The sequence below is a fragment of the Taurulus bubalis genome, assembly GCF_910589615.1.
Source record: "Taurulus bubalis genome assembly, chromosome: 2".
Taxonomy (NCBI): Eukaryota; Metazoa; Chordata; class Actinopteri; order Perciformes; family Cottidae; genus Taurulus; species Taurulus bubalis.
This window is the reverse complement of record NC_136590.1, coordinates 2,953,214-2,978,114: the sequence shown is the minus strand read 5'-3', so window position 1 is coordinate 2,978,114 and position 24,901 is coordinate 2,953,214. Positions and strand designations below refer to the sequence as shown.

The window sequence follows — 24,901 nt, the reverse complement described above, 5'->3', positions numbered from 1 at the left end:
TTGAGCATGAATTGAGAGAGGCCGTATCAAATCTACAACCCCGTTTATAACATATGTGTCGAGGAAAGCAGCTCACTGCAGCCACTAATACTGATACAACGTGATGGCTCACATATCTGCACTCATTCTGTTTTGTTTGGCAAAAAAAAATAAAAGCTTATTGTTTTCCACAATGAGCTATTTAGTAGAAACTAAATAGGAGTAATTTTTTGCACAGATAGAACTTACACAAAACATTGTCTGATGGGGCAATCTGATTTTAAGTGATTGCAATTTTCTTTATTCTGTTATTTATAAAAGCACAGATGAGTCACAAAATTATGTTATTTACAGAAAAAGTTTGAGAACCACAGCTTTAAGTGTTTGTGTCGGAGTCGCCGCCGCCGCCTATTTTGCACTATTACAATACTTATAGGCAACTAGATATCATGTCTTCCGCTCCATGAAACGCATGTTAATGCTCAGTACACATATGGTACTTTAATGTAATTGCATTGTAATAAAATGTGATCATTTTAAATGGGCATATATGCAGCTGAAACGGGTAGCCTAGTGCATCCCACATTTTCAACATAACATTTTAAAACATTATAGTCATTATGGCCTTTATAAAAATGATTGTTTTGGGGGAGGTGGGGTAGTGCACTATAGGCCCCTGAGACGCGGCTTAAGAGTTTGTCCTTAATGGAAAAAAACATTCCCCTTACATTACTTTTACTTTTATACTTTTAAGTAGTTTTTAAACCAGTACTTTTACACTTTTACTTAAGTAAAAAGCTTGAGTTGATACTTCAACTTTCACAGAAGTATTTTTAAACCCTAGTATCTATACTTCTACTTGAGTAATGAATGTGAATACTTTTGACACCTCTGGATGCACGGCACTAATTCCTGTGCACAGATAACCATTTCCTGTATGGGCTTTTCTTTGATATAACAATTCTGATTCCACAAATATGATATATTTACCCAAATGCAACCGGTATCTACTCGTCACGCATTAATGCAGTGGAGCAAAAAGTGACATTTTTGCCGAGCAAAAAATAAATACGGTACAAATATCCAACTCACTAATATTTTCAAGCCCGCACTTTGTTTCTGCCTCACACAATACAAATGAAGATCAGGTCCACAGAGGTCAGAAGCAGCGCTGATGGGCTGAAATTAGTCTTGTAGTAAAAAAGCAGTCTGAAGCTGACGTATGGGCCTGACAGTATACTGTATGACAGTAAATGTAGTAAGTGCCTTTTAGGCCACAGAGAACGTGCTGCTGCAGAGCTCTCTTCCCTTTATCCCGCAGTAACTATGTCTCCTGACAGTAACAGTTACAGCCTGTGACAAACTCTCCACAGCGACTGTAAAACACTCCCAGTAATGCTGACTGTACGAGCCTCCTCTCGCCGGACTCCCCCACTCTGCCATCGCTGTCTGGGCGCTCACATATCTTCCCAGCGTGCTCCATTCTTATTGGCCCTGACAGCTCGAAGGCTCCTCAACGAGAGACAAGTGGAGCTGCAGCTAACTATGGTGTGGACGTCCTGAGCGTTGCCTGTGTGTGTGTGTGTGTGTGTGTGTGTGTGTTGTGTGTGTGTGTGTGTCTGCAGCTCTGTGCAGCTTCAAATTTGGCTCATTTGTCAGTGACATCTGTCCCTGCTGCGCATGGAAAAGTGTGTGTGTGTGTGTTGTGTGTGTGTGTGTGTCTAACGTGTGGATGTATCGTCCATGCATGCATTTTGACACTTCCTAAAATAAAAATCTCCTCTCTCCTCATTCTGTACATCTTTTGGATCTAATTTTCCGCTTCTTTTAGGTATTTTCTCAGATTTTTAAAGCTTTTATTGGAGCAGAGGATGGGGTTATTTGGGACTTTTTAAGTGTGGTGTCAAAGGAACTTCAGAAAGATCGTCCTGGAGTCAGCCACAGAGCTACAAACTCTCTGTCTCAGCTAACTATCTCCCAACCGCAAGCCCTTCAAAGGAGAGACGCACACCGGGGATTGGTGGCTAAAATATACATTAGTTAAATCATAAGAATTGTAGATGTCCCTGTCTGCACTCACTGCTCTGTTTCCATCCCATGGCCACTGGAACAATACCCTGTGAGAGGTCCAACAAACACACTGAAGCTGATCTCAGAGACGTGTTGTTGAGTTTGAGTTCATTGATTCACAATAAGCATTTTATTTGCTACTCCAGTGATTATAATTCCAAACACAGGTCTCACACGGACGGCACTGCATTCTGCAGCGGCCACGGCCGAGTGCACCTGTTAGAGAGCCCAGAGGGCAAAGCACTGCCAGCACCCTGCAGGGTTGCAATTCATTTGGATTTTATTTAAAGTCAATAAAGATCAAGCCTCAACGTCAACAATCTGGGGCCAGAACCGTCCCAACAACCTGCAGGCTATCAGAACCACAAACAGCGTACACAGTAGGGCTGTGCGGTATACCGGTTTCAAATTTCCATACGGTATGAATTTTTCATATACCGTCATACCGGTACTGTTGTCGCTCTTCGGCAGGCAGCAGAATGTATTGTTCACAGCTCACTGCGGAGAGCGATCGGAGCCACTTATGTGTCATGGTTATAACTTTAGTCATGGTTATAACTTTATAACAACAATTAATGACCCACAACTAACGCTCTTTAACAGGTAAAACACAACGACACAACACTTTGTGACACATAAACAATTTGTAACACTAATAATTGTACATTTATAAAATTACACCGCCTAACTGCATGCTGGGTAAAGCTCGCTCACTAACACAACAAACAGACTAGTACAAACAGTCTTCCTGTTTTTTTTCTTCACCTACATTCCCCTGGGTCCTAAGTCCCTCCATGTTTAGCTTCCTAACATCCTCTATGTACCAACGTACCCAGAGAGCGGAGAACAGCTGTTCTTTTCGGCGTCAATGAATAAAAATACCGTGAAACCGCCAGAATCTTACAAAATACCGTGATATGAATGTTGGGCCTTAGAAGACAGCACACGCTTGGTTTGAGGAGCCAGAGTCTCAACAGGACATCATCGGGGATGGACTGATGAAGAGTAGATGGGTGATGAAGGCTGCAGGGGAACCTGGTCCCAGCTGCATCACCACCATGACAGATTCAGGGTGAGGCCTTCACATGCACGCGCACAATGAAGTCACATGAGAGAGATATTGTGTGCTCCCGATCACCACAGTAATGCATTTCTCATTTAGCTATCAACTGTTATGTAGAGGCAGGTTTAATAAACAGCTAAATATATATTTTTCTCATAACGGTACAAACTTCTCACAAACATTTACACACATGTTTGCGTTGATGATTGCATTGAAGTCCGCCCAACTTATGTTACCCCTCATATAATGGATTCTAGGCTCATAAATGGAAACAGAGCGCGTTCATTTTTGTTGGTGCGAGAATGAACGTATGAAAACAGCCTGATCAACTTCGCGTTAAAAGGAAACAGAGTGAACCCCTCCACATGGCTCACGAAGGTGACGCCCGTGTTGGCCGATGACTCACCGTTACCGTGTTGGCCGTGAGGGCCGCGCTGCTGCTGTCGTTCCCCGGCTGCTCGCTCTGCGTGTGCGTGGCCGCGTACAGGGCCAGGGCGTGCTCGGCCACCGAGCTCGGCCCTGTGTAGTCTGCGGGCGGGTGGGCGTGGGCGTGGGCGTGGGCCGTGGCGTACTCAGCTGGGATGCCGTTCTGTGGTGGAGGGGGGTACTGGGCCGGTGGGAAGGGTTGGGCCATGGCTTCAGGGGGAGCTGGGGCCTCTTGGTTACCCTGCAGGGAGCGAGGGAGGGAACACAAGCAGCTGTTAATACGGGTGGACTGGTTAATGGTCAGAGTCGGACATGTAGAGCAGGGTGTCAAACTCATTCTCACCCCAAAGGGCCACAGCAGCATCATGGTCGCCCTCAAAGGGCCGGTTGTAACTGTAACACTGTGTACATGTAACTACTACCGAACATATTGTTAAATAACCTGTCTTTATGTTTGATTATTCGTTATTCAAGTGTAAACATATTGTACAAATATATGTAAGCCAATTTCTCTGTTAATATGACATAAATTTAGGGTTAAGAAACGCACATTACTCAGAAGATAACAAAGACAAAGATCAAACGTACATTATTATATTAACTTTGTTCAAAGCTTTTTTGTCACAGTTGAGAAGGACATAACTCTGGTCCAACAAGTAAATGTGAGCAAATAAGAACATGCATGTGGTCCGGGCCAGTGGCTCAACTGGTCCGGGCCAGTGGTTCGACTGGTCCGGGCCAGTGGTTCGACTGGTCCGGGCCAGTGGCTCGACTGGTCCGGGCCAGTGGTTCGACTGGTCCGGGCCAGTGGTTCGACTGGTCCGGGCCAGTGGCTCGACTGGTCCGGGCCAGTGGTTCGACTGGTCCGGGCCAGTGGCTCGACTGGTCCGGGCCAGTGGTTCGACTGGTCCGGGCCAGTGGCTCGACTGGTGCGGGCCAGTGGTTCGACTGGTCCGGGCCAGTGGTTCGACTGGTCCGGGCCAGTGGCTCGACTGGTCCGGGCCAGTGGCTCGACTGGTGCAGGCCAGTGGTTCGACTGGTCCGGGCCAGTGGTTCGACTGGTCCGGGCCAGTGGCTCGACTGGTGCAGGCCAGTGGTTCGACTGGTCCGGGCCAGTGGTTCGACTGGTCTGGCTGCTGAATGACAAGCCGCGACCCAAATCGAGGACAATGTTCAACTTCTCAAATTGATTTAATGAAAATAAGGTGCAGTTTGAACCTGAGATAATACCGAAAATCACAATATGCCAACACAAAAAAAAATTCCCTTTTACACTCAATTAAAAACTTGCATGCGGATGTCTTGATAACAGCCTTTAACCATCATGAGACACAATGCTGAAATGTCTTCAAATGTTATTATAAATCGTATAATACATTCTTTCTATATATTAAATGTATTTTAATCGCCCTATGTTGGTGTGAATAACGGCCGGTTTTTGAAATGGTCAAAGCCTTCCATCAAAACGAGCAGGAAGGAGTCTGCTCCCCGTAGATTGAGGAAGGGCCCCGTGTTGTTGCATTAACGGGGCCTCTTAGGCTGTGGTTGGAGCTGGGGCCTCAGTCCCTCAGACTCTTGTGGCATCATCTAGAAGTGTCTGACACAAGTCTTCCCACAGGGGCGTGTCTGACAATTTTGGCACATTTCTGAAGCAATGTGACAATCCTTCCCACCCACCCGAGGATGTGCGGAAAGCCATCCGTTTTAAACTTCTCTCTCCAACTCCCTACTCCCTTTTTAATGATTTTATTTGGTGAGATGATGCATGGCGTGAGGCCAGCTTTTTTTTCCTTTCAAATATGTTTTAAGTATCTTCAACCATTCTCCAGACTTTCCCCACGAACAACTGAGTGGAACGCCACTGCCTGGAAGCTTTATCTCAATCTTCTCCTTATTCTTTGCCCCAAATGTGACCTCAAGGAAGAATGAACATCCCATAATATCTAGTCCGTATCCTATCTGCTATCAAATAAAGGCAAAACAACCTTTAAAGTAATACAACAAGACAACAAATACCAATGCAGGATATGAGTAATTAAACATAATCTGTTGCTTTAAGATCAATGATTCAATTCATTTTACTAAAAATAATAAGTGAGTAGAAGAGGTGCCCTCACGCATCCTTCAGACCAGGATACAGTTGTCTAGAGATCGATGTGATGATAAGAGGGAGGCGACTACGAGGTCACAGACCTAAACTGGGAGTAAAACATTGTTTGTTTGCCAATTTCGCCCGAGCCATAATCTCCCTGTTAGTGAAGTTTTGAATTGATCCTGCATCGTGAAGCAGATCTCTGCATGACTGTCAGTGAGGCTCGGCAGAGGAGTCGTTTGAGGGCGTGTGGGACTGAGAGGCCACTAGAGAATCGCTCTCATTGAGCTAGAATAACAGCGAGAGCGCATCCTTTGTACGCGGCATGAGAAGAATGTCGGCTTCATTTGAAGAACAGAAGTCTGTTTGATCGCAACATAAAACCAGCTCACCCACGCGGGAACATCTCCACACAAACAGTGTGCCAGCAACACGCGGTCCAAAGGAAAGCAATGCATCCTCACAGAGATGACAGAGATCAATTAACTGATTGAAACCCATGTTTTTAATAGTTGACATTCTCCCTTTTAGTCCTCTTCCCTTGCTTCTTCCTCCCTGATCCCTTAAAGGTGGTCAGATAATCACTTCCTCCCACCGATGATGATGATGATGATGATGATGATGATGATGATGATGAATCATCTGACGCCCTGCTTTTTTTTCTTTCCCGCATTGCTCAAAATCTTTCTGGAAAAACAGCTTAAAAATTTGAAAAATCAATCAGAGCAACTTTTTGAGGCGGACCGAGAGGCTGACCTTAGCTGTTTCCAATAGCGTATTGGAGTTGGCTATCCTTATGCATGGAGATTGATGGCGCCGAGCATATTAAAGCAGTTTGCCGATGGCTCAGCGACTTAGCGACGGCGCCGCTGGCAGAGAGTCATCGCCGACTCCCCAGGCAGAGGAGCGTTATGCTCAATTTAGGGTTTGCTTAGGCTCACATCACACTCAAATGAAGAGGAATATAAATCTACAGCAGCAAACGAGTCAAGTCATCAATAACCAAACGGGACTTTGTTGTGCTTGTTAGAGTTGGATGCGAGTAATGCTTTTTTAAACGCTTTGTGATGTCCTAACAGCTGAAATGAGCGCTCTACTTACCCAGTACAAAGACACACATCCACTCAGATTCACCGCTGACAGCTCCATCATGGTATTTGTATTAAATGCCCTTCATCGCAGCTCTATATGATCTGTTCATTTAAATGGCCACTTACTTTGTTAGGTGGCCTTATCTTTGAGTTTAGCTCTTCTGCTTTTCACAGATCCATTCATATCTGATCAAACTGTTTTATTTATATGGACCTTTTGATTTATGAATCTTGCAAGATGGTTCATGAGCATCGAGGAGAGACCGGTCGTCTTTCTCTCCAGCAAATTCATGTTGATTTATTTTTATTTTGTATATTTTATGTATCCATTATTTTCATTTCATCGTTAACATTATGTGGTCAAAAGAAGACATTTTCTCTTCTCTACGGATGATTGATAGGACTGGAGGCGTGGACCCTCTCTGCACTAAATCTCACCAATATTACATGTATATATAAATATAATGATATTATATATTACATGGTTCATACATATTTTGACCAATGGATTTCCATGACTTTTCCATGACTTTAAACCAGATTTCCATGACAAACATTTAGTGAAATCTGGGTGTAAACAGTAGAAAGTGAGTAAATGTAGTATTTAAACTAACAATGAGAATACAAAGCATACAGTAAACCTTAAATGACACAAATGAATGAGACAATAGTTTGATTAAAAGAATAAACATTTATATAGATGCCTGTATGTATGCCTGCTTATATTCTGAGCGTTTTTCTTTTGAAAGCATATTAATTATTTCAAACTCAGCGTAAATGAACGTCATGAATTTTTTTCAAGGACTTTTCCAGGCCTGGAAATAACCATTTTAAAATTCCATGACTTTTCCAGGTTTTCCATGACCGTAAGAATCCTGCATTATATATATATATATATATATATATATATATATATATATATATATATATATATATATATATATATATAGTTTAATACCAAGAGCTGAATGTGAACTAAAACATGCCAGTTCCTGTCTAATCGGTCCCGAGACCCTTTGATTGACACATGAAGACCCTAAAAGCTTCAATAGCTACATTTTGGGGAGTCTCTAAAATCACCAGAAAAACATTTGTTACTTGTAATTGTCCCTAAACAGTCTTTTAAAAGCTTCTTAATGGCCAGTTTTCATTATTCAAACTGTAAAACATTTATTTACAAGTATGAATAATGAGTGAGAGAGTCTCTTACAATTTCCCAATTTGCCGAAATTCCAATGACAGGAATAAAGAATGCAATAAATCGTTTCCTAACAACTGGCGTGTAAAGACGCCTGCTGGGACGCGGCGGCAGCATTTCCTCGTCTCCTTCTCCAGATCAGAGGAACAGATGTGGCCTCGGTAAATAATGTATAAATGACTGGGAGCGCTTCTCTGAGCAAAGAAATGGTTGGAAAATGAAATATTGCTGCTGAGTTTTATGAAGTGTCAGAGAAGAAGAATAAACACAATTTAAACACATGATATGTCATATTTCCACACACTTTCCTGAGTGTTTCTCGCTAAAATAGGTTGTAGAAACATATATATGTATATATTTATGTAGTTTTCATTTTTGAAAACTGCAGCTTCCATGAATCCTTACGTCAGCGCCATCTCGTCCACAGCAGCTCTGCTCTATGTTTCCAGCTCTTTAGCTTTAATGTCTGAGGAGCGTCTCCATTGTTCACTGCTCTGTAGGGATGGGCATCGTTTTTGTTTTTTTTCCCAGATACCGGAGCTAAAACGATACTTTTAAAACGAGACCGGCGCCTGAATCGATACTTTAAGAAAAAGAAGCACAAAACGATGATTGACGACATTAAAGAAAGCCTTTTTTTATTGCCATGGCAAATATAGATAAATACAAAATACTTGACTTCAAACTACAGCTTCAAACTTTTTAACTTCAAACTATAAACAATATATTTAAAAAGAACAGACACAAGCATCAGGTGGACCGTGAGCAACAGAACTCTTGGAGCGTACCGGTTTCCTAGCGCTCGGTCGCTAGCTTAAACCAGCTAACAGCAGAAACAACAAATACTACGCAAACTGGCATTTTTTTAAATGCCATCCTTATCTCAGCTAATGGAATGAACCTCATCTCATGCTGTTATGTTGTGGAGGTTTTCTGACTTTTGGAAGCGACCTCAGAAGGTCCGTGTTTACAGAGCGCTCTCTTTGCCGGGTCTCTCTCTGTTAGCATCAGAGCCGCGGCCCGGGGCGAGTCTCGGTTCACTAAAACAAGGAGCCTCATCGATAGGCCTCCCTGCCTTGCAGCATCGATAAAGACCTGAGCTGATAGATGGCCCCCACCTGGTCAATACACACACTGGAGACAAGCACACACACACACACACACACACACACACACACACACACACACACCACCACTAGCGCGCCGTGAACAAAGACAGTCAAGTTAAATAATGGCAGCTGGCTGTGTGGAGTGGGAGCTGCAGGGGAAGTGCTTTACCTGGAGCTTTTGTTTTAATATGCCTAAATCATGAGCTGGTGTGTGATTCCCTGTATGTAGGCGTGCACACACACACACACACACACACACACACACACACACACACACACACACACACACACACACACACACACACACACAGCCATGCTCACAAGCTAAGCTGGAGACGGCTCTGCCCTGCTGGGGTTTAAGGCAGAAATGAGTGAGGAGGAATAGATGCTGAGGGAAGAAGAGAGTTAGAGAGAGCCAGAGGTAGAGAGAGAGAGAGAGAGAGAGAGAGAGAGAGAGAGAGAGAGAGAGAGAGAGAGAGAGAGAGAGAGAGTGTTAAAGTCAGTGAACTTCCATCATCCATCAAAGTGACTGAGGCGCTGACACACTGAGACATCCCCAGATCCTTGTCGACAAATTGCGCTGGTAAATGATTTCTCCTATCAGCTAAATCATACTATCCATCCCTCTCTCCTCCATCCTTCCATCTATCTCTCTGCATCATCCACCCGCCTCTCTCTCTCTCTCTCTCTCTCTCAATCCCCCGTCTTTTCCTCATTGAGTTTATTTCCCTTTAGCTCAGTGGAGCGCAATGCTTGATGTCTGATGGACTCCGACTCTATATGTACATTAGGTACATGTATGATGCTCTCTCGCTCTCTCTCTCTTTCACACACACACACACGCACACACACACGCACACACAAACGTAGAGTGGGATGGAATTACTTGCCCGTTAAAGTCAAGTCAAGCCTCCGTTGATGGAAATAGAATTTGCAAAAGATGGTTTTTGAAATGTTACTTCCTCTGATATCAAAACCGATCACGGAACAATAGGAAGACCATGCATCTACGATTCAAACTAATCAACTATAGTGTAGTTCAGGCTGCTCGCATACACTGGTCATAACTATACGTAATGCACTATAATTCATATATAAAGAGCAAAAGCTCTGCGTCGTCAGGAGGGTTGGTGAGCAAAGTATCCGCACCGCCAGCATCATTTTAGTCAACTCAGGAGATACATGCAGCAGTGGCTGCTATAAAAACAGTAAGTAGTGGTTTCCTGTTTTGAGATACGGTGCTTTTATTTTGAAGGCGAAAAACGGAGTTGGAACAGAAGTCGCACAGTGCGCCTGTGACATCCCCTTCTTCCCGCGGCCTGCAGCATCTCGTCGGAGGCGCTTTATTTACTGCACCGAGCATCAGGAAGGTGTCCCTGCGGTCAAAAGAGATCTGCATTTCTGGCAAAGGCGGACGATGAACCGAGGGAACAGCCGACGGGAAGCACGCCTCCAACAAGATAATTCAATGTAGTATGCAGGCGGGGAACTTTATGGGAAATGTGGTCTTAATGAATACAATTAAAAAGGCGCGTGTTCGCCAACGGTGCGAGAGAGAAACCTCCACACTGCGGCAACACAGATTCATTTTTCTAAATGCTCCGTCGGGCACTTTTAACGGCAGAATAAATGAGTCCCATCATGGTAGAAGTGTTAGTGTGTGTCCATATTCAGTATCTGATATATGACTGAGAGAGGAAGGAAGACCTTTCGGATGAACTGATCCGTGACGCTTTAAACGGCAGAAGAAGCCAACATGTCGAGGGGAACAAAAGGCTCGTTTACGGATGGGTGTTAATGTGTGTCAATGTGAGAGAGGACTACAGAGAAAAAATACAGGTTCATTCATTGCAGGGTAATTAAAAAGTTCACACACTCTCTCTCTCTCACACACACACATATGCTTGCACAGCAGGAGTGCGTCTAATATTGATTCCCATCTCTTCAGCTATTTTCCAAAGTAGCCTGGGGCTTCTCTCCACCCCTACTAACCATTACCCGAGCTTTCTGCTGGGCCGAGGCGCTTCAGAACCCCCTCCGCCTTCACCCCTGGAGCTACACCGCCCCGTGTATATCTGTGTGTGTGTGTGTGTGTGTGTGTGTGTGTGATACATTGTAATGATCTGAGAGTAAGAGCTGGAGCTGGCAGAGACGTTGTACAAAATGCACTGAAGTCAAAATGAAGCCGAGAACTCACTTAAGTAGAACACACACACACCGCTACCTTACACTGTGTGCGTGTGTGTGTGTGTGTGTTGCAGCTGGTGTGACACTGTCTGGATTCTTTACACTCCCATCACCACAGCTTTATTGTTCCAGGTTGACAGAGACAACTAATGAAGATTGGGGCCGAGAGCCACTAGGCCGTTCAGCCAGGGACATTCAAACACACACACACACACACACACACACACACACACACACACACACACACACACACACACACACACACACACACACACACACACAAGCCAAAGAAAGTATTGTCATACGACCTCATACATAGACAGAAACAAATGAAACATACACTTCAAAAGACACACAGCGCCTCCAAACCCTCGGCATCAAAGCGTCTCTTTTGTTGAACGTATAAGAAAACACATACATTCCCAGGCAGACTGCCGTCTTTTGGCTTATGCAGCTTTTTTCTTTTTGGCCAGACTGTGTAAACATGCCAGAAACTTGCTGCTTTAGGGGGCGATTAATATTGATGTGCACTGCAGACATCAGACAAGAAAGAGGACAGAGGGAACGGAGGAGACGGAGGGAGAGAAAGAAAGGAGAGGGAGCAATCTCCCGGAACACTGCAGTAAACAGAAAGTAACATTGTTGGCCGAGCTGGATTTCACTTTAATTAGGTTTAACATGTCGTCTCACCTAAAGCGCAGAGGAGGTGGAAATGAATACGTGCAATTACAGAAAAAAAGAGGAGAAGACAAATGAGCCTGTTTCTTTCCTTTAGCGTGAGTCTCTAGTTGAAGTCTTGCTCATCCATACATCACTCCATGGGGTTCAGCAGTGTGGTCCACCTCCGGCATAAAGGACATGATGCAGTTTGATTTATTTTGTATTATACGTTGAGGTTAATGCAGGTGCTAATACACACACAACTCAGTGCTGTCAGACGGAGATGGGACCAGCCACTGATCTGATCTCAGCTATCAATGACTTCTGTGCAGTTTTTAACCTTTTAAAAACCACCCTATTTTTAGGCCCTTTCCTCCAAAATGTCACCCCCAAACTAAAAAGGGTGTATCTCTGCAACCACTAGGGCTATTTGAATAATGTGAGTGTTATAATTAAAGATGCACATGTGAGATGTTGTTCAGATGTGTAAATATCAGTCTATATGTTACTGGTTTAGAGTAAATGAAGATGACACACAGAAAAAAATGAAAAGGTTTCAGGTCCGCCTATAAAAAAATCACTTTCAGAATGATTATTTCTTTGAAATGATGTAAGGTCCAACTCTAACCCAAATTATAGCTCAATATGTGAACATTCTCTAACCCAAATCATAGCTCAATATGTGAACATTCTCTAACCCAAATCATAACACAATATGTGAACATTCACTAACCCAAATCATAACACAATATGTGAACATTCACTAACCCAAATCATAACACAATATGTGAACATTCACTAACCCAAATCATAACACAATATGTGAACATTCACTAACCCAAATCATAACACAATATGTGAACATTCTCTAACCCAAATCATAGCTCAATATGTGAACATTCTCTAACCCAAATCATAACACAATATGTGAACATTCTCTAACCCAAATCATAACACAATATGTGAACATTCACTAACCCAAATCATAACACAATATGTGAACATTCTCTAACCCAAATCATAGCTCAATATGTGAACATTCTCTAACCCAAATCATAACACAATATGTGAACATTCTCAAACCCAAATCATAACACAATATGTGAACATTCTCTCTGCAAAGGTTGACTTTGATAAAGTGAAGCAGAACAAAGTTAGAGAGGGTTTAGAACAGAGAACATTCAGACGAGGACTACAAAATTTGCATTTGCACACATTTGTGACATTTGAATTTTCTCATATACCAAACCATATATTTCACTTATAAATTACTTATGGTGTTCAATACCTCCAAATACAGCAGTCTGGATTGCTTTCTAAAAGGTTTTAAGAAGAAAAAGACGACGCATCACATCACCGTTTCCCAGGTTTTACACACTGACAAGAATACAACCTGAGAAACATTACAGGGGTCAGCAACAGGTGAGGACAGTGAGCACCGCACAGGTGAAACACCAACAGGGTCTCCTGGGTGGTGGTCCTGTGTTTGTTCAGCCCATCCACTCCCTCCTGCGCCAAGTGGACTTTCTTGTTTGTTATTTTTGTTCTCATCTCGAGAACGTCGACATTCAACATATCTCAGCGCCTACATCTTTTCCTCATCCTTCATTCCTCCCCCCTCATCCCTCTCCCCTGTTGTCTCCGTGTGTCTACATTGGACACGAGGGAGGCTGCACAAGTCTGAAACTACTTCATGTCAGAGGTAACAGGGCTTTTTATCGTCCTATTCCTCACGCTTGCCGGAGCTTCATCTGCTCACAGTCAAAGCGGTTCTTGAGCATCACAAAACGCAGAAAGCGGCAGATTAGAGCGATCGTGAGTCGCCAAGGACGTACACTTAGTGTGTGTGCTGAAACATTTCAATAGGAGCACGTTTCATGGGATAGAAATGACTGAAAATGCTGAAACACTTTCAGTGAGGACGGCACTTCAGGGGCCTGCTGATCTACATGCTTGGAGCATATTTATTCTCCATGAGGCTCTGGAGAAACAAATGCTCCAACTTAACTAACAAGACCACCAACAAAAAATAGGGAAAACGCTTCAGGTGAACCTCGGCTACCCTTCACCATGAGCTCGGCTTCCTCTCGTTCCTTTTCCAGCCGTGACAATAGCCTTTTAATAATGTTTATTAAGTAGTGCTGTCTGCTCTCCCATCAGCCTGACTATTATTTTATTCGGGCGCCATTAGACCGTCCTGTTTGCACAGGACCGGGTCCGTCCCGAGAGACGGCCGCTGCACCAACATCGCCATCGATAAGTCTGACGGCCGCGATAAATCGTCCTCGACAACAGCAGCCGGAGGAAAAGTTCCAGTTACCTGCGCGCACACACACACACACACACACACACACACACACACACACACACACACACACACACACACACACACACACACACACACACACACACTCATCTATTACCAAGCTAAGCACGCCCCACTGGTAATATAATCATTAGATAACATTACATCTAAAATATACTGTCATAATATATTGTGCGGCGTGGAATAGCCTCCATCTGTTGGCGGCATAATACAGTCATGAAGTTAGACCCTCCCCTGCTAAATATGTACGCTAATTCTCTATTTGCTTTAATTACGGGGGAATGTGCAAGCTGCCTCCGCGGAGCGGAGAAGAAACGGGGAAGACGGATGAAGCGGGAGCAGCACAGGTCGCTAAGGAGGAAGCAAACACAATATGTACTATTCCAGTGTGACTAACTAAATATTAGCCGACACACACACACACACATACACACACACTCACACGCACACACTGCTTTAACTCTGCATCATCATCATGATCATCATCATCAACAGGAGAGCTGCCACGGCTGAGCCAACCCGCTGCCTTTACCCGAGAGTACTTTCCTACTATGAATACCAGTGTGTGTGACAGTGACCCAGTCCCCGTGAGTGAGTTATGCATGAGTGTGAGACACACACACACACACACACACACACACACACACACACACACAACTCTGACAGAGAGGCAACGGAATCTAATTTAACACTCGGCTGAGCAGAGATTGGCCGACACTCCCAGTCCCTCACCGGCCAAGCAGGGACACTCCACGACTCGACTCCTGTGTGTGTGTGTGTGTGTGTGTGTGTGTGTGTGTGTGTGTGTGTGTGTGTGTGTGTGTGTGAGGATAGCTGTAGAACAAGAAAGCCAGCAAGTGAGGGAATGAGAAAGAAGGAGAAATCATGTTCATGGAGGAGTGGAGCAGGGCGGCTGCTTAGGATGCAGAGAGTGTCGCAGGTCCTCTGGCTGCCAGCTCCCTGCAGGCCCGCTACATGATATTCACTAACCTCCGTAACAATGGCAAACATATGTAAATCGGCCCGTGTGCCCGATTCAATCAGACCCCGGCACAAAGCCACCAACACCGGCGGCACCCGACGGAGGAAGGCGCACACGGGGCAGACACACACTCATAAAGATGGAGGGGAGTGTTTGAGTGTGTGTGTCACTTCATTCTCTATAAACGCCTTCGGTGCTGCGTCTCACAATAGGGGTTTTGAGTATTTGGAAAATCAAGGAATATGACTGGCAGGTAGTGACATTTCTTCCTGATACCGAATTCCGCAAACCTCCAGGATGAAAGAGTCCTTTTCTGATCTGTGTACAGCGATTTGCTTTGTTCACTTTCCCACCGACAGCAACAAGCGGAGCGAAGGAATCAAAGGAATCAGGATGTCTTTGGATCATCCTCATGAACACATATTGCTCAGAGGCCGACGGACAGCTGGGAGGAGAAACTATTGTCCGACTCGGTGATCGGCGTCTTCTAGCCACAGGCTGATGAGATAGAGTGTCGGTGACGTCAACCGTAGCGTTCTGCAGAGCAGGCGTGAAGCTCTAAGTGCCGTCTTGGCACTGCCGGTCCGCCTCCCAGTTAATCCCCAAAATGGGCCGGACTTAGACGGCACCCACCTGTCACTCAAAGCTGCCCCGCCCTTAATCATGCCTCACGTTCAGCCTCCATGTTATTTAAACGGGCCCTAGCTGTGAAGAACACAACTGCTTTATTTGTATTTTGTACCGCACTTTCAGCATCATTGTTGACTAGATTACCCAGAAGGCTCAGGGAGGCCCAGCTAAAGAAGAACAATGCGCAGTGATCACTTCTGTAACGACGCATCCAGACCGGGAACGACGTTACGCTCATTTCGAGGAAAAAGGACTCAATGATGTAGCAGACAAACAACTTGTTACAATAGACAGCTTCCACACACACACACACACACACACACACACACACACACACACACACACACACACACACACACACACACACATCTCATTATGAGGAGGCGGTGGGATCAGCGGGGCCCTAAGTGCATCATGATCAGAGATAACGGCAGCTGGATAACTACTAGCAATCTACAGCTTCCCTTCGGGACCCGACCGGCTCTCATCAGCGCTCGTGAGCCGGCGCTCTCATCTCCGTAACGACGGCCTCATTCTGTGTGCGCCCAGACGTGCGTGTGCTCAGGTTAAATTGAAACGCCACCGTTATTTGTTTGCATTCGGATTCTATTTCATTTCTCCGCCTGCGCTTTAATAAGGGGGAAGGAGCCTCGAGGGGCATCCGCTCTGCGGGATCGCATCAGCTGACCACGCCACGCGCCGCCATACATACCGTATTGACGATCAGCCACGGCCACTGGAAGCCATTAGGCTAAATGAGCCTAACCTGGCTGTGGAGATGGAATGAGACTCAGATGAGAGGGCCGTATCGATAGAGAGCAGTCGGGGCGCTGCTGATACAGTTGAATAAGAGAGCGAGGGGAGAAATCGAGCCCTCTGAATTGCAAACGTTCAATCGAAGGCGGATAATAGGAGGAGCTAATCTGTGTTTTCACTTGGAGAGAGGGAGCGAGATGAGCTGAGCCGCCGGGATCTCTCACAAAGACAGTAACGACGCACCGCCAATGACTACCATATTTTGCCGTTGAGCGCTCGCCTGACTGCTCCCGTTTCCTGACCTGTCGGGCTTCTCCTGTGTGTGTGTGTGTGTGTGTGTGTGTGTGTGGTTTAGTCACTTGTTCCCGTGCAGTTGGAGCCTTCTGCTCTCAGCCGGAGGCGCTTTGGCTGGCAACAAGCTGGGAACATTTCTCCCCGGGCTTTGCTGTTAAAATTTGGTATTAGACATTTATTTACATTTATCTATAATTATATTAATATATTTCACTGCTTTTGTGAACCAAAGATCTTCGGTAAACCAATTTTCATCACAGAAACAGTTCATCCACATGAGTAAAGTTATGTTTTCACAAGAGATATGAAGAATTTCAAAAATTAAGATTCAATTTTTCAGCTTTAGGGCCATATTATCTCTTTATACTCGTGCCTTAGGACAATGGTGCATCATTATGTAGAGATCTGAGATTGTTCTGCAATTTTTGATATAACACATGGGTATGTATCTCATATGCAAGTGCCTCAAAAGGTGAATTTAGGAAATGATGTAAAATCAAGAAAATGACCTCAGACCCCAGAGGGTTAAAGGAGATTCCCCCTTAAAAAAAAAGTTGTGGGTTGCTGAGTTTGGGCAAAACTTCATAGAGTGTGAAATGCTGTCTAGTTTTTTTTTGGTGTCTGTGTACAAACACATTGGTGCAGGTCAGCTGCCCACACCCATCATTACTTTCCCACCTGTATAGATTTGGACAATAACCTATACTTTACGTGAGCTGATGTATAAAACATCAGTGGAACATTTTCATGACCTTAAAGTATAACAAGAGCTTCACATACACATTGAATATGATAAAAACAGCTGATTTCAGGCCACTGGGGAGCAAAATGACCGTAAAGCTCCCATAACCACTGCTCCTCCTGGTGGTGAGATACGGCATTGCCACTAGTTTACACGTATCGTGCTGAGGGGCGTTACGAGGCCACGACATCATCGAGGGAGATTTAATTCCAGACCAGCACCCAGCGGGGATCTGCCAAGGATCTGCCTGGGCCTTGTCCCGGACCTGATTATTATCATAGGAATGATGGATAAAACTACATGAATACGTTCTGGAAATTCATAACTCTATAAATTAGTTCTCTTCAGAGGTATTAGCGAAATGAAAAAGGTATTGTGTCACACTATGTGCTTCTAGTCCAGGAGGATTTGAGGTGTGCAGTGGTGGAAGCCGGCCTGTAGACCTCTTCAGTAGCCCTTTAATGGAGAGAAGCCCTGCTAAATGTTTGATGATTTAAGACTGCTTCATTGTAAAAGGAACCGGAGCAGAGTGATAACAACACTACATTATTCATACGGGCCCTCCATCACGGCACGCTTTCTGTCTGAGGCAGACAGAGGCGGCGAAACAGAGGAAGAGACACAAGAGAGACAGGACAGAGAGAGAGAGAGAGAGAGAGAGAGAGAGACTGATGGAGAAATGAACAATCGATGCAGAAATAAAACATCAATATCACAACCCAAACTGAACTCCCGAAGCACCCGAAAACCAGAGCACGGAAGATCTGGAGGACTGTTTTATCGTTTGGTTCGTAGATAACAGCAGGAATATGGAAAAAGGTAAACGTCAAATTCACATATTTGGGAACCCTAATTGCATCAAGGAGTAAATGAAGGACTTTGTTACCCATAATTCCTGTATGGTTAGTAAACTGTCTCCACTGAAGTGACTGAATAATTCCAATCTGTTGTTCGCTTTACGTTCTGCTTTATTTTACATCCAATGTTTGTGTCTGAAGGCAAAGCAACGACACATGAATGCTAATGCTACGTTCTGTCTCCTGCATGTATGAGCAGGCAACTGTTTGCTAACAAGTCGCTACCGCTGCTTCTACTTCCTGGTTACAGCTTAACCTGCTGCCCCCTTGTGGCCACAACTATATCACGGCTATTGGAACAAAGTGGTTAACGGAGATGTGAGTCCAGCTCAGGGTGCACCTGCCCACAGCGTCCTGAGAACAGGCCCGATAAAGGGATGTGAGGGAAAAACAGGCTTGAAAAGTAGGTCTGCAAATTCCCACAAACGTGTTGACGATCACAAATGTGTGTCAAACTATAAAATGGAGAATTAATTGTTTCGGCCACTACAAGCATAATGGTTTGATGATGATGGAGTCTCAATAACTACACTGAGTCGATTGCATCTTAGTGATCTGGTAACGTCGGATCAGAAGGATAGCTCGGCAGCTAACGAGAGGCTCGGCCCGTCGCAGCCGAGTGGAGCAGAGGGAAAAGATGCCCTCTCTGCCTGATGAGACTTGTATAATTGGATGTACCGGTCCGCATCTGTGTTCCAACCCTGTGGTTCCCACCAATCCATGTGCTTGATCAATGGGCCTGCCCCGCGGGGTGCTGCTGCATATGCTAATCGATGGCCAACCTGGGCGCACGGAGAGAGGGGATTGGCATGCAGATGAGGGGATCCAAGCCGGACCGCCACATGGGAACCTGAGACCTGATCAATTTATCGACGGCCAAATTTGGTCTCGTTCTTTCCTGAAGGCTATGATAATTGGGCTGGGTCGGGTTGGATTAAATGGATTTCAGTTAAGCATGAGAGAGTAAGACGTCACACCTGGACCAAACACAATGATGCTGTGACTGCGTCCACACGGCGTCATGACAAACTGAAAACGAATATCACACGACTTCACGTACACTGGGTATGGGGGGCCGGAGGAAACAGGAAGTAGATTGGTTGTCTTACTGACAGTCTTACTGACAGTAAAACAACCAATTTTTTTCTTTCAAACCAGCATTTCCAAACTGTGGATTAGATTTTCGAGACTTCTTGATATCAACAATCACACACGGTAAATTTGTTGTTGATGAATCGTGAATGAACGTCCTGTTGCTGCATGTTGTGTTGAAAAAAGAGCAAAGAAACATCCACAAGTGAGGAAAACGACATACAGCACACGGGAAAACACTTACAGGAACACACACGCATACACACACACTCAACAGACATTGTGCAAAAGGTCTCTTACTGCATCACACAAGTGATGGCAGGTACCTGGCACAGTAAATAAAAATACAATTTCCCAAAGTCCTGCTCCACCCCCCCCACACACACACACCACCTCACCCCTTCATCTACCCATTGCTCAATTCCTTCAGAATGGCCCTATAGTTTCCTGTAATAAAGGGGGAGTGAGATGCCTATTTAATCTCCATGCCATTCCCTGGTCCGCTCCCCAAAGCCAGCCTGTCACACACACAGTGTTTTATTACACACACTGGAGAAGGGTTGGAGAGTGAAGGGAGGAGGACGGGAAATGAAATAACACAAGCAGCGAAAGTCAAGGTCTACAACAACCCATTCTCTGATGATCACTCTGCATTCACTTGGTTTTGAGATATATTTGTATTGGAGCATCGGATGAAGGCGGGCCAGGCACACCGGAGACTTCTGCTTTTCTTTGTCCCCTCCCGGGGTCCCGTCATACATTCCCTGATTCATGAAATAAAATGTGTTCTTTCATTTTATTTTCCACAAAGTCTTCTTTCAAAGTCACCAGAATGCTGGAAACAAAGTGCCTGAAATCCTCCCTGTTTTAAGGTCTGAAGGTCGGCATCCCAGGATCCCTTTGGGGAGGCTCCCTGGGCCCGAGACTGTGAGGCACAGCCTCCCCTACGTTTTCCAAGGGGTTCTGAATGGCATACAGAAGCACTGCAGTATTTGTGCACTTGTTTTTTGTCTGATAATGGGCGTAGGGGGCTTTTTGCACGCTGTTTTTAAAGGCACCTTGTGTCGAGTTGGTAACAATTTGATTGTGGATGATTGAAAATTATTCAGATGGCCAAGTTTGTGATCGCTGAGAAATGAAACAGCTCCACACAGAGATGCAGTACGTTCCACCACTGTCTTCTCCAACACGGCCACCGGAAGGAACCAACGGCAGACATCTTCAGATTCTACAAGTAGCGGCTTTAATGGCAGCCTTGCACCTCGCTAGTGCATGCAATATAGAAGTTGAATTCTCATTCCTCTGATAAAATATCTTGTCATTCTGTTGGGTCTACCTCTGAAGGACCACTTGAGCACACCAAGCACCTGAAAACACCGTCTGGGGAACCTTGAACCGCCTAAAAAGCCCCTTCAGCCCAGATCAGAGTCAGGACGCCCATGCGGAGAACTGCTGGTGAGCATCACAGTGCGTAATATTTCATACTGCAGAGACAACGTTGCTGTGCACTGAGGGACTGAGGTCAAGTGTGTGCACCTCAACGCAACCAAAAAACAAACCTCTCAGTCGTGTTTGCTCACTTTAGCTCCTCCATCATCGTTGGTATGCTTCCCGTCACCCATTTAAACATCCCCAAATATTTCATCTCCGCCTTAGCACCTGGGGACCTATTCTGGGCCTCCCTCCATCCCTCTCCCTGTCTGTCTGCACCCCCCATCCGTCGTCCACTTGTTCTTGTGCTCCGCTGCTGCCATGTCCCTGTCTGCCTGCCCTGACTAATGGGTACAGAGCAGCCCAAAGTGCCCCGGAGTGCCCTTTTTGCATTCCACCCATGGATATTACCAGCACACACCCACCGCCATCCTAAAATGCTAGTCTACTCAGGAATTCCTGTGGGGTGAAGGTGGCTTCCCACCTGCTGAATATCTTGCATAATGTGTTTTGAATAATGCAAAACGCTTGAGCCGGCAGACGTCGGTACAGCGTGTTTCTCTTTCCAAAAAGAGGACAATTTCAGGGTCACATGCTTAAGTGGCTCTGTACTATTCATGTAGAAGAGGAATGGGGTGGAAGTCTCAGATGAGGGGAAGCATACTGTACATTTCAGCTAATCTTGCATTTGTTTTAGTGCTACGACCATTCATTGGGGGTGACTTTGGTATTTTTCAACCTGGACCACTCTTTCCCCATGTTCTTGTGTCTAATGGCTGCATCCCTGTTTAAACTGGTCCAACATGGAGGGAGGACGCTGCAGCCAACAGCTGCTAAACGTGCTGTAACGTAATCGCTCGGGGCAACTCCTCCCGCCATGCGCTTCACTAAAAGGGCTCGTTGTTGCCACTGGCAGGCTCAGATTGCCATAAGTGTCTTTACATTTTGGACCAGCCATATGCTTTCCTTTAGCTTCAGGAATACATTATTGAGTTGACTGAAAAAGCTAAATGCTATGCCGTTAACTTACACATACATTCACTGTGCATACACTGTACGCCAAAACCACCGGACACATTTTACAGTAAGTTACTTGTCAATGGCTGCCAGTTACTTGCTGTGATTTATCTGCTAGTTATATACTGTGATTTATCTGCTAGTTATATACTGTGTTTTTTTTCACAGTAAGTTACTTGTCAATGGCTGATAGTTATTTACTGTGATTGATCTGCTAGTTATATACTGTGTTTTGTTTAACAGTAAGTTACTTGTCAATGGCTGCCAGTTATTAACTGTGATTGATCTGCTAGTTATATACTGTGTTTTTGTTCACAGTAACGTACTTGTCAATGGCTGCCAGTTACTTATTGTGATTGATCTGCTAGTTACATAATGTGTGTTTATTTTTTACAGTAAGTTACTTGTCAATGGCTGTCAGTTTGTAACTGTGAATTTTACAGTGCATTTCTTACAGTGCAGGAACAGCTTATTTCCAGGGTCCGTCACTCTGATGAACAATTAATCAAACTTCTCCATCTGCACTATTTGCACTTTTTGGACTACTGTTGTCTTTAATGTCTTTTCTGTCTTTTTTATATTTATCTTGTTTATTGTATGTTGTGTATAAGTACGAAGAGCTAAGTGAAACCGGAGTCAAATTCCATGTATGTGTAAACACATGGCCATTAAATCTGATTCTGATTCTACTCGACACAGCTCCATTTGAAGAAGCAACAAAACACTATTAGAGCACAAATATAGCTTGTTTCTTTGATTCAAAAGTAAATATGCTATTTGGGTTTACTCATTTTCCCAGTGACATTTACATGGAAGCTATTGAAACCTCCTCCCCCTTTGAGAGACATCCTGGTTCAAACACACTGTTAACACACATGTGATACATGTCCATTTTGTTGTTTACCCCCATTAAAATATCTGTCTGGCTTGCCTATTATCATTCATATTCATAGGAAGGGCCCCAAACCACAGCCGTATATTTACAACTGGACAAACACAAACATGAACAAAATGTGTCCATACAAGCAATATTTTTTAATTGATTTAGCTCCCACAGCGCCCCGACTAAACTGACTGTGGACATTGTGTTTCCTGTGACAGTAAGTACAGAACGCAGAAGAAGAGAAACACTTAGTACTGGCAAGATGTTTCATTCCCTGACAGTAAAGTGGCTGCGTACCACTGGACACGAGCGGTAACAGCATGTGGCAGCAGTGCGAGTAGAATCAGGCCGGCCTTTTTAAAATGCATTTTTTTTCTTATTAACTGATCCTCTCCCGTCCAGCCTCCTTATCTGCAAGCTCCTCCCCCACTCAGAGCGCAGATTAGTCCCTAAGCGCCACTTCAAATCTCTCCTCAGTCCTCTCTGGCCTTTGTGATTTCTAGAGACTGTTATCACACTGAGGGCTGAACAAGACCAGAGGCAGGCTTTCTATTTGAACTCCCCCAAACTCACTCATTTCTTATCTGGAAGACGGGAGGAAGAGGGGGTGGACTGAGAGACTGAGAGGGAAAAACAGAGAGGCGGCCGGTAGTGAAGCGGATTTCAGACATGGACCTCGTTCCGGGAGTATGACGCCGTTTAACGCGAGTCTGAGGCAACGCTTCCAACGTGCCTCACGTCTAAACTGAACGTCGTTCCATTCACACAAACCAGAGCAGCGAGTTTTAGAAACATTTTATAAAAATGGTTGAAATTATCTTTGTATCTCAACATCAATAAATACATCTAATGCGTATAGAGCAGTGATTTACAACCACTGTGTGCCGTGAGAGATGGTCAGGTGTGCCGTGGTTGAAAAAAATATGATTTAGCTGCCGCAAATAATTTTCCATTGTTGAGCGTCTGAGCCTGCAATATAGTTACTGGCCTAGTAATGAAATACTCTTCCATGCCAGTAGGTAGCGGAATAATGACCTAGCATATCTGCTGTATTATGCTACAATGGGACATTTTTTAACAAAAAAAAAGGTAGAAAAACACTGGTAAAGAGCACACCTTTATCAGATCACATCGAACTGCAACAGGACAAAGACCCAACGGCCAAAAGGACCAACGACAGAAATGACACCCACGTATTAAATGTGATAACTTCAATTAATAGTTAATTTGTCCGAGTACTTTGAGGTCTATACCAATGGTTTCAATTGCTGCAACTGTCCAAATACTTGTGGAGCGGCTGCACATGCTGACACACAGAGAAACACAGAGAGACAGAGGCGTGCTCACACACACACACACACACACACACACACACACACACTGGAGTGTAACACACTCCGTCAGTGCCCAGAGAGGCTAGAAGGTCACACTTTAATTGAGTGTGCATGTTGCAGTGTGTGCAGCCTTTGTGAGTGTGTGTGTGTGTGTGTGTGTGTGTGTGTGTGTGTGTGTGTGTCGAGGGGGCTAATAGGACTCCAGTCTCAGGAGTGCTGACATGGGCAGGAAGAGGCTGGAGAGAAGGGCTTTTCATTTTCATTCACACTAATATCACACACTCCTCTCTCTGTATATATTGTACAGCAAGCTCACATATGCATATGTGTGTGTGTGTGTGTGTGTGTGTGTGTGTGTGTGTGTGTGTGTGTGTGTGTGTGTGTGTGTGTGTGTGTGTGTGCTTGTGGGGGTTAGGGAGAAGTCTCTATCTCCTCAAATCACAGCTTTCTAATGAGAAATGAGACCGTCCCCCCTCCTCTCCTTTTTCACCCATCTCTCTTCTTTTTCTTCCCTCACCAGCTCATGATTCATCATGTCAGATGTTAATATCCCTAAAGGTCATACAGAGTCATAAAAGAGGAAATATGCTTTGTTAAACTTTTTCCGCTGCGTTCCCCCCTCCCCCCGCTAACCTTATCACATTGGTGTGTGTGTGTGTGGGGAGGTGGGGGGGGGCGGTGA

The 24,901-nt window shown here is 44.8% G+C and overlaps 1 protein-coding gene across 1 annotated transcript in view; it reads right to left on the bottom strand.

Moving 5' to 3' along the window:
• rbfox3a (RNA binding fox-1 homolog 3a) overlaps nt 1-24,901 on the bottom strand; it is a gene marked incomplete at its 3' end in the record, with an annotated part of 258,770 nt that overhangs the window by 46,416 nt on the left and 187,453 nt on the right. Inside the window, exon 3 of the mRNA XM_079235870.1 lies at nt 3,519-3,779. Coding sequence (XP_079091996.1) covers nt 3,519-3,779 — 261 coding nt within the window. The remainder of the gene's footprint in view (nt 1-3,518; nt 3,780-24,901) is intronic.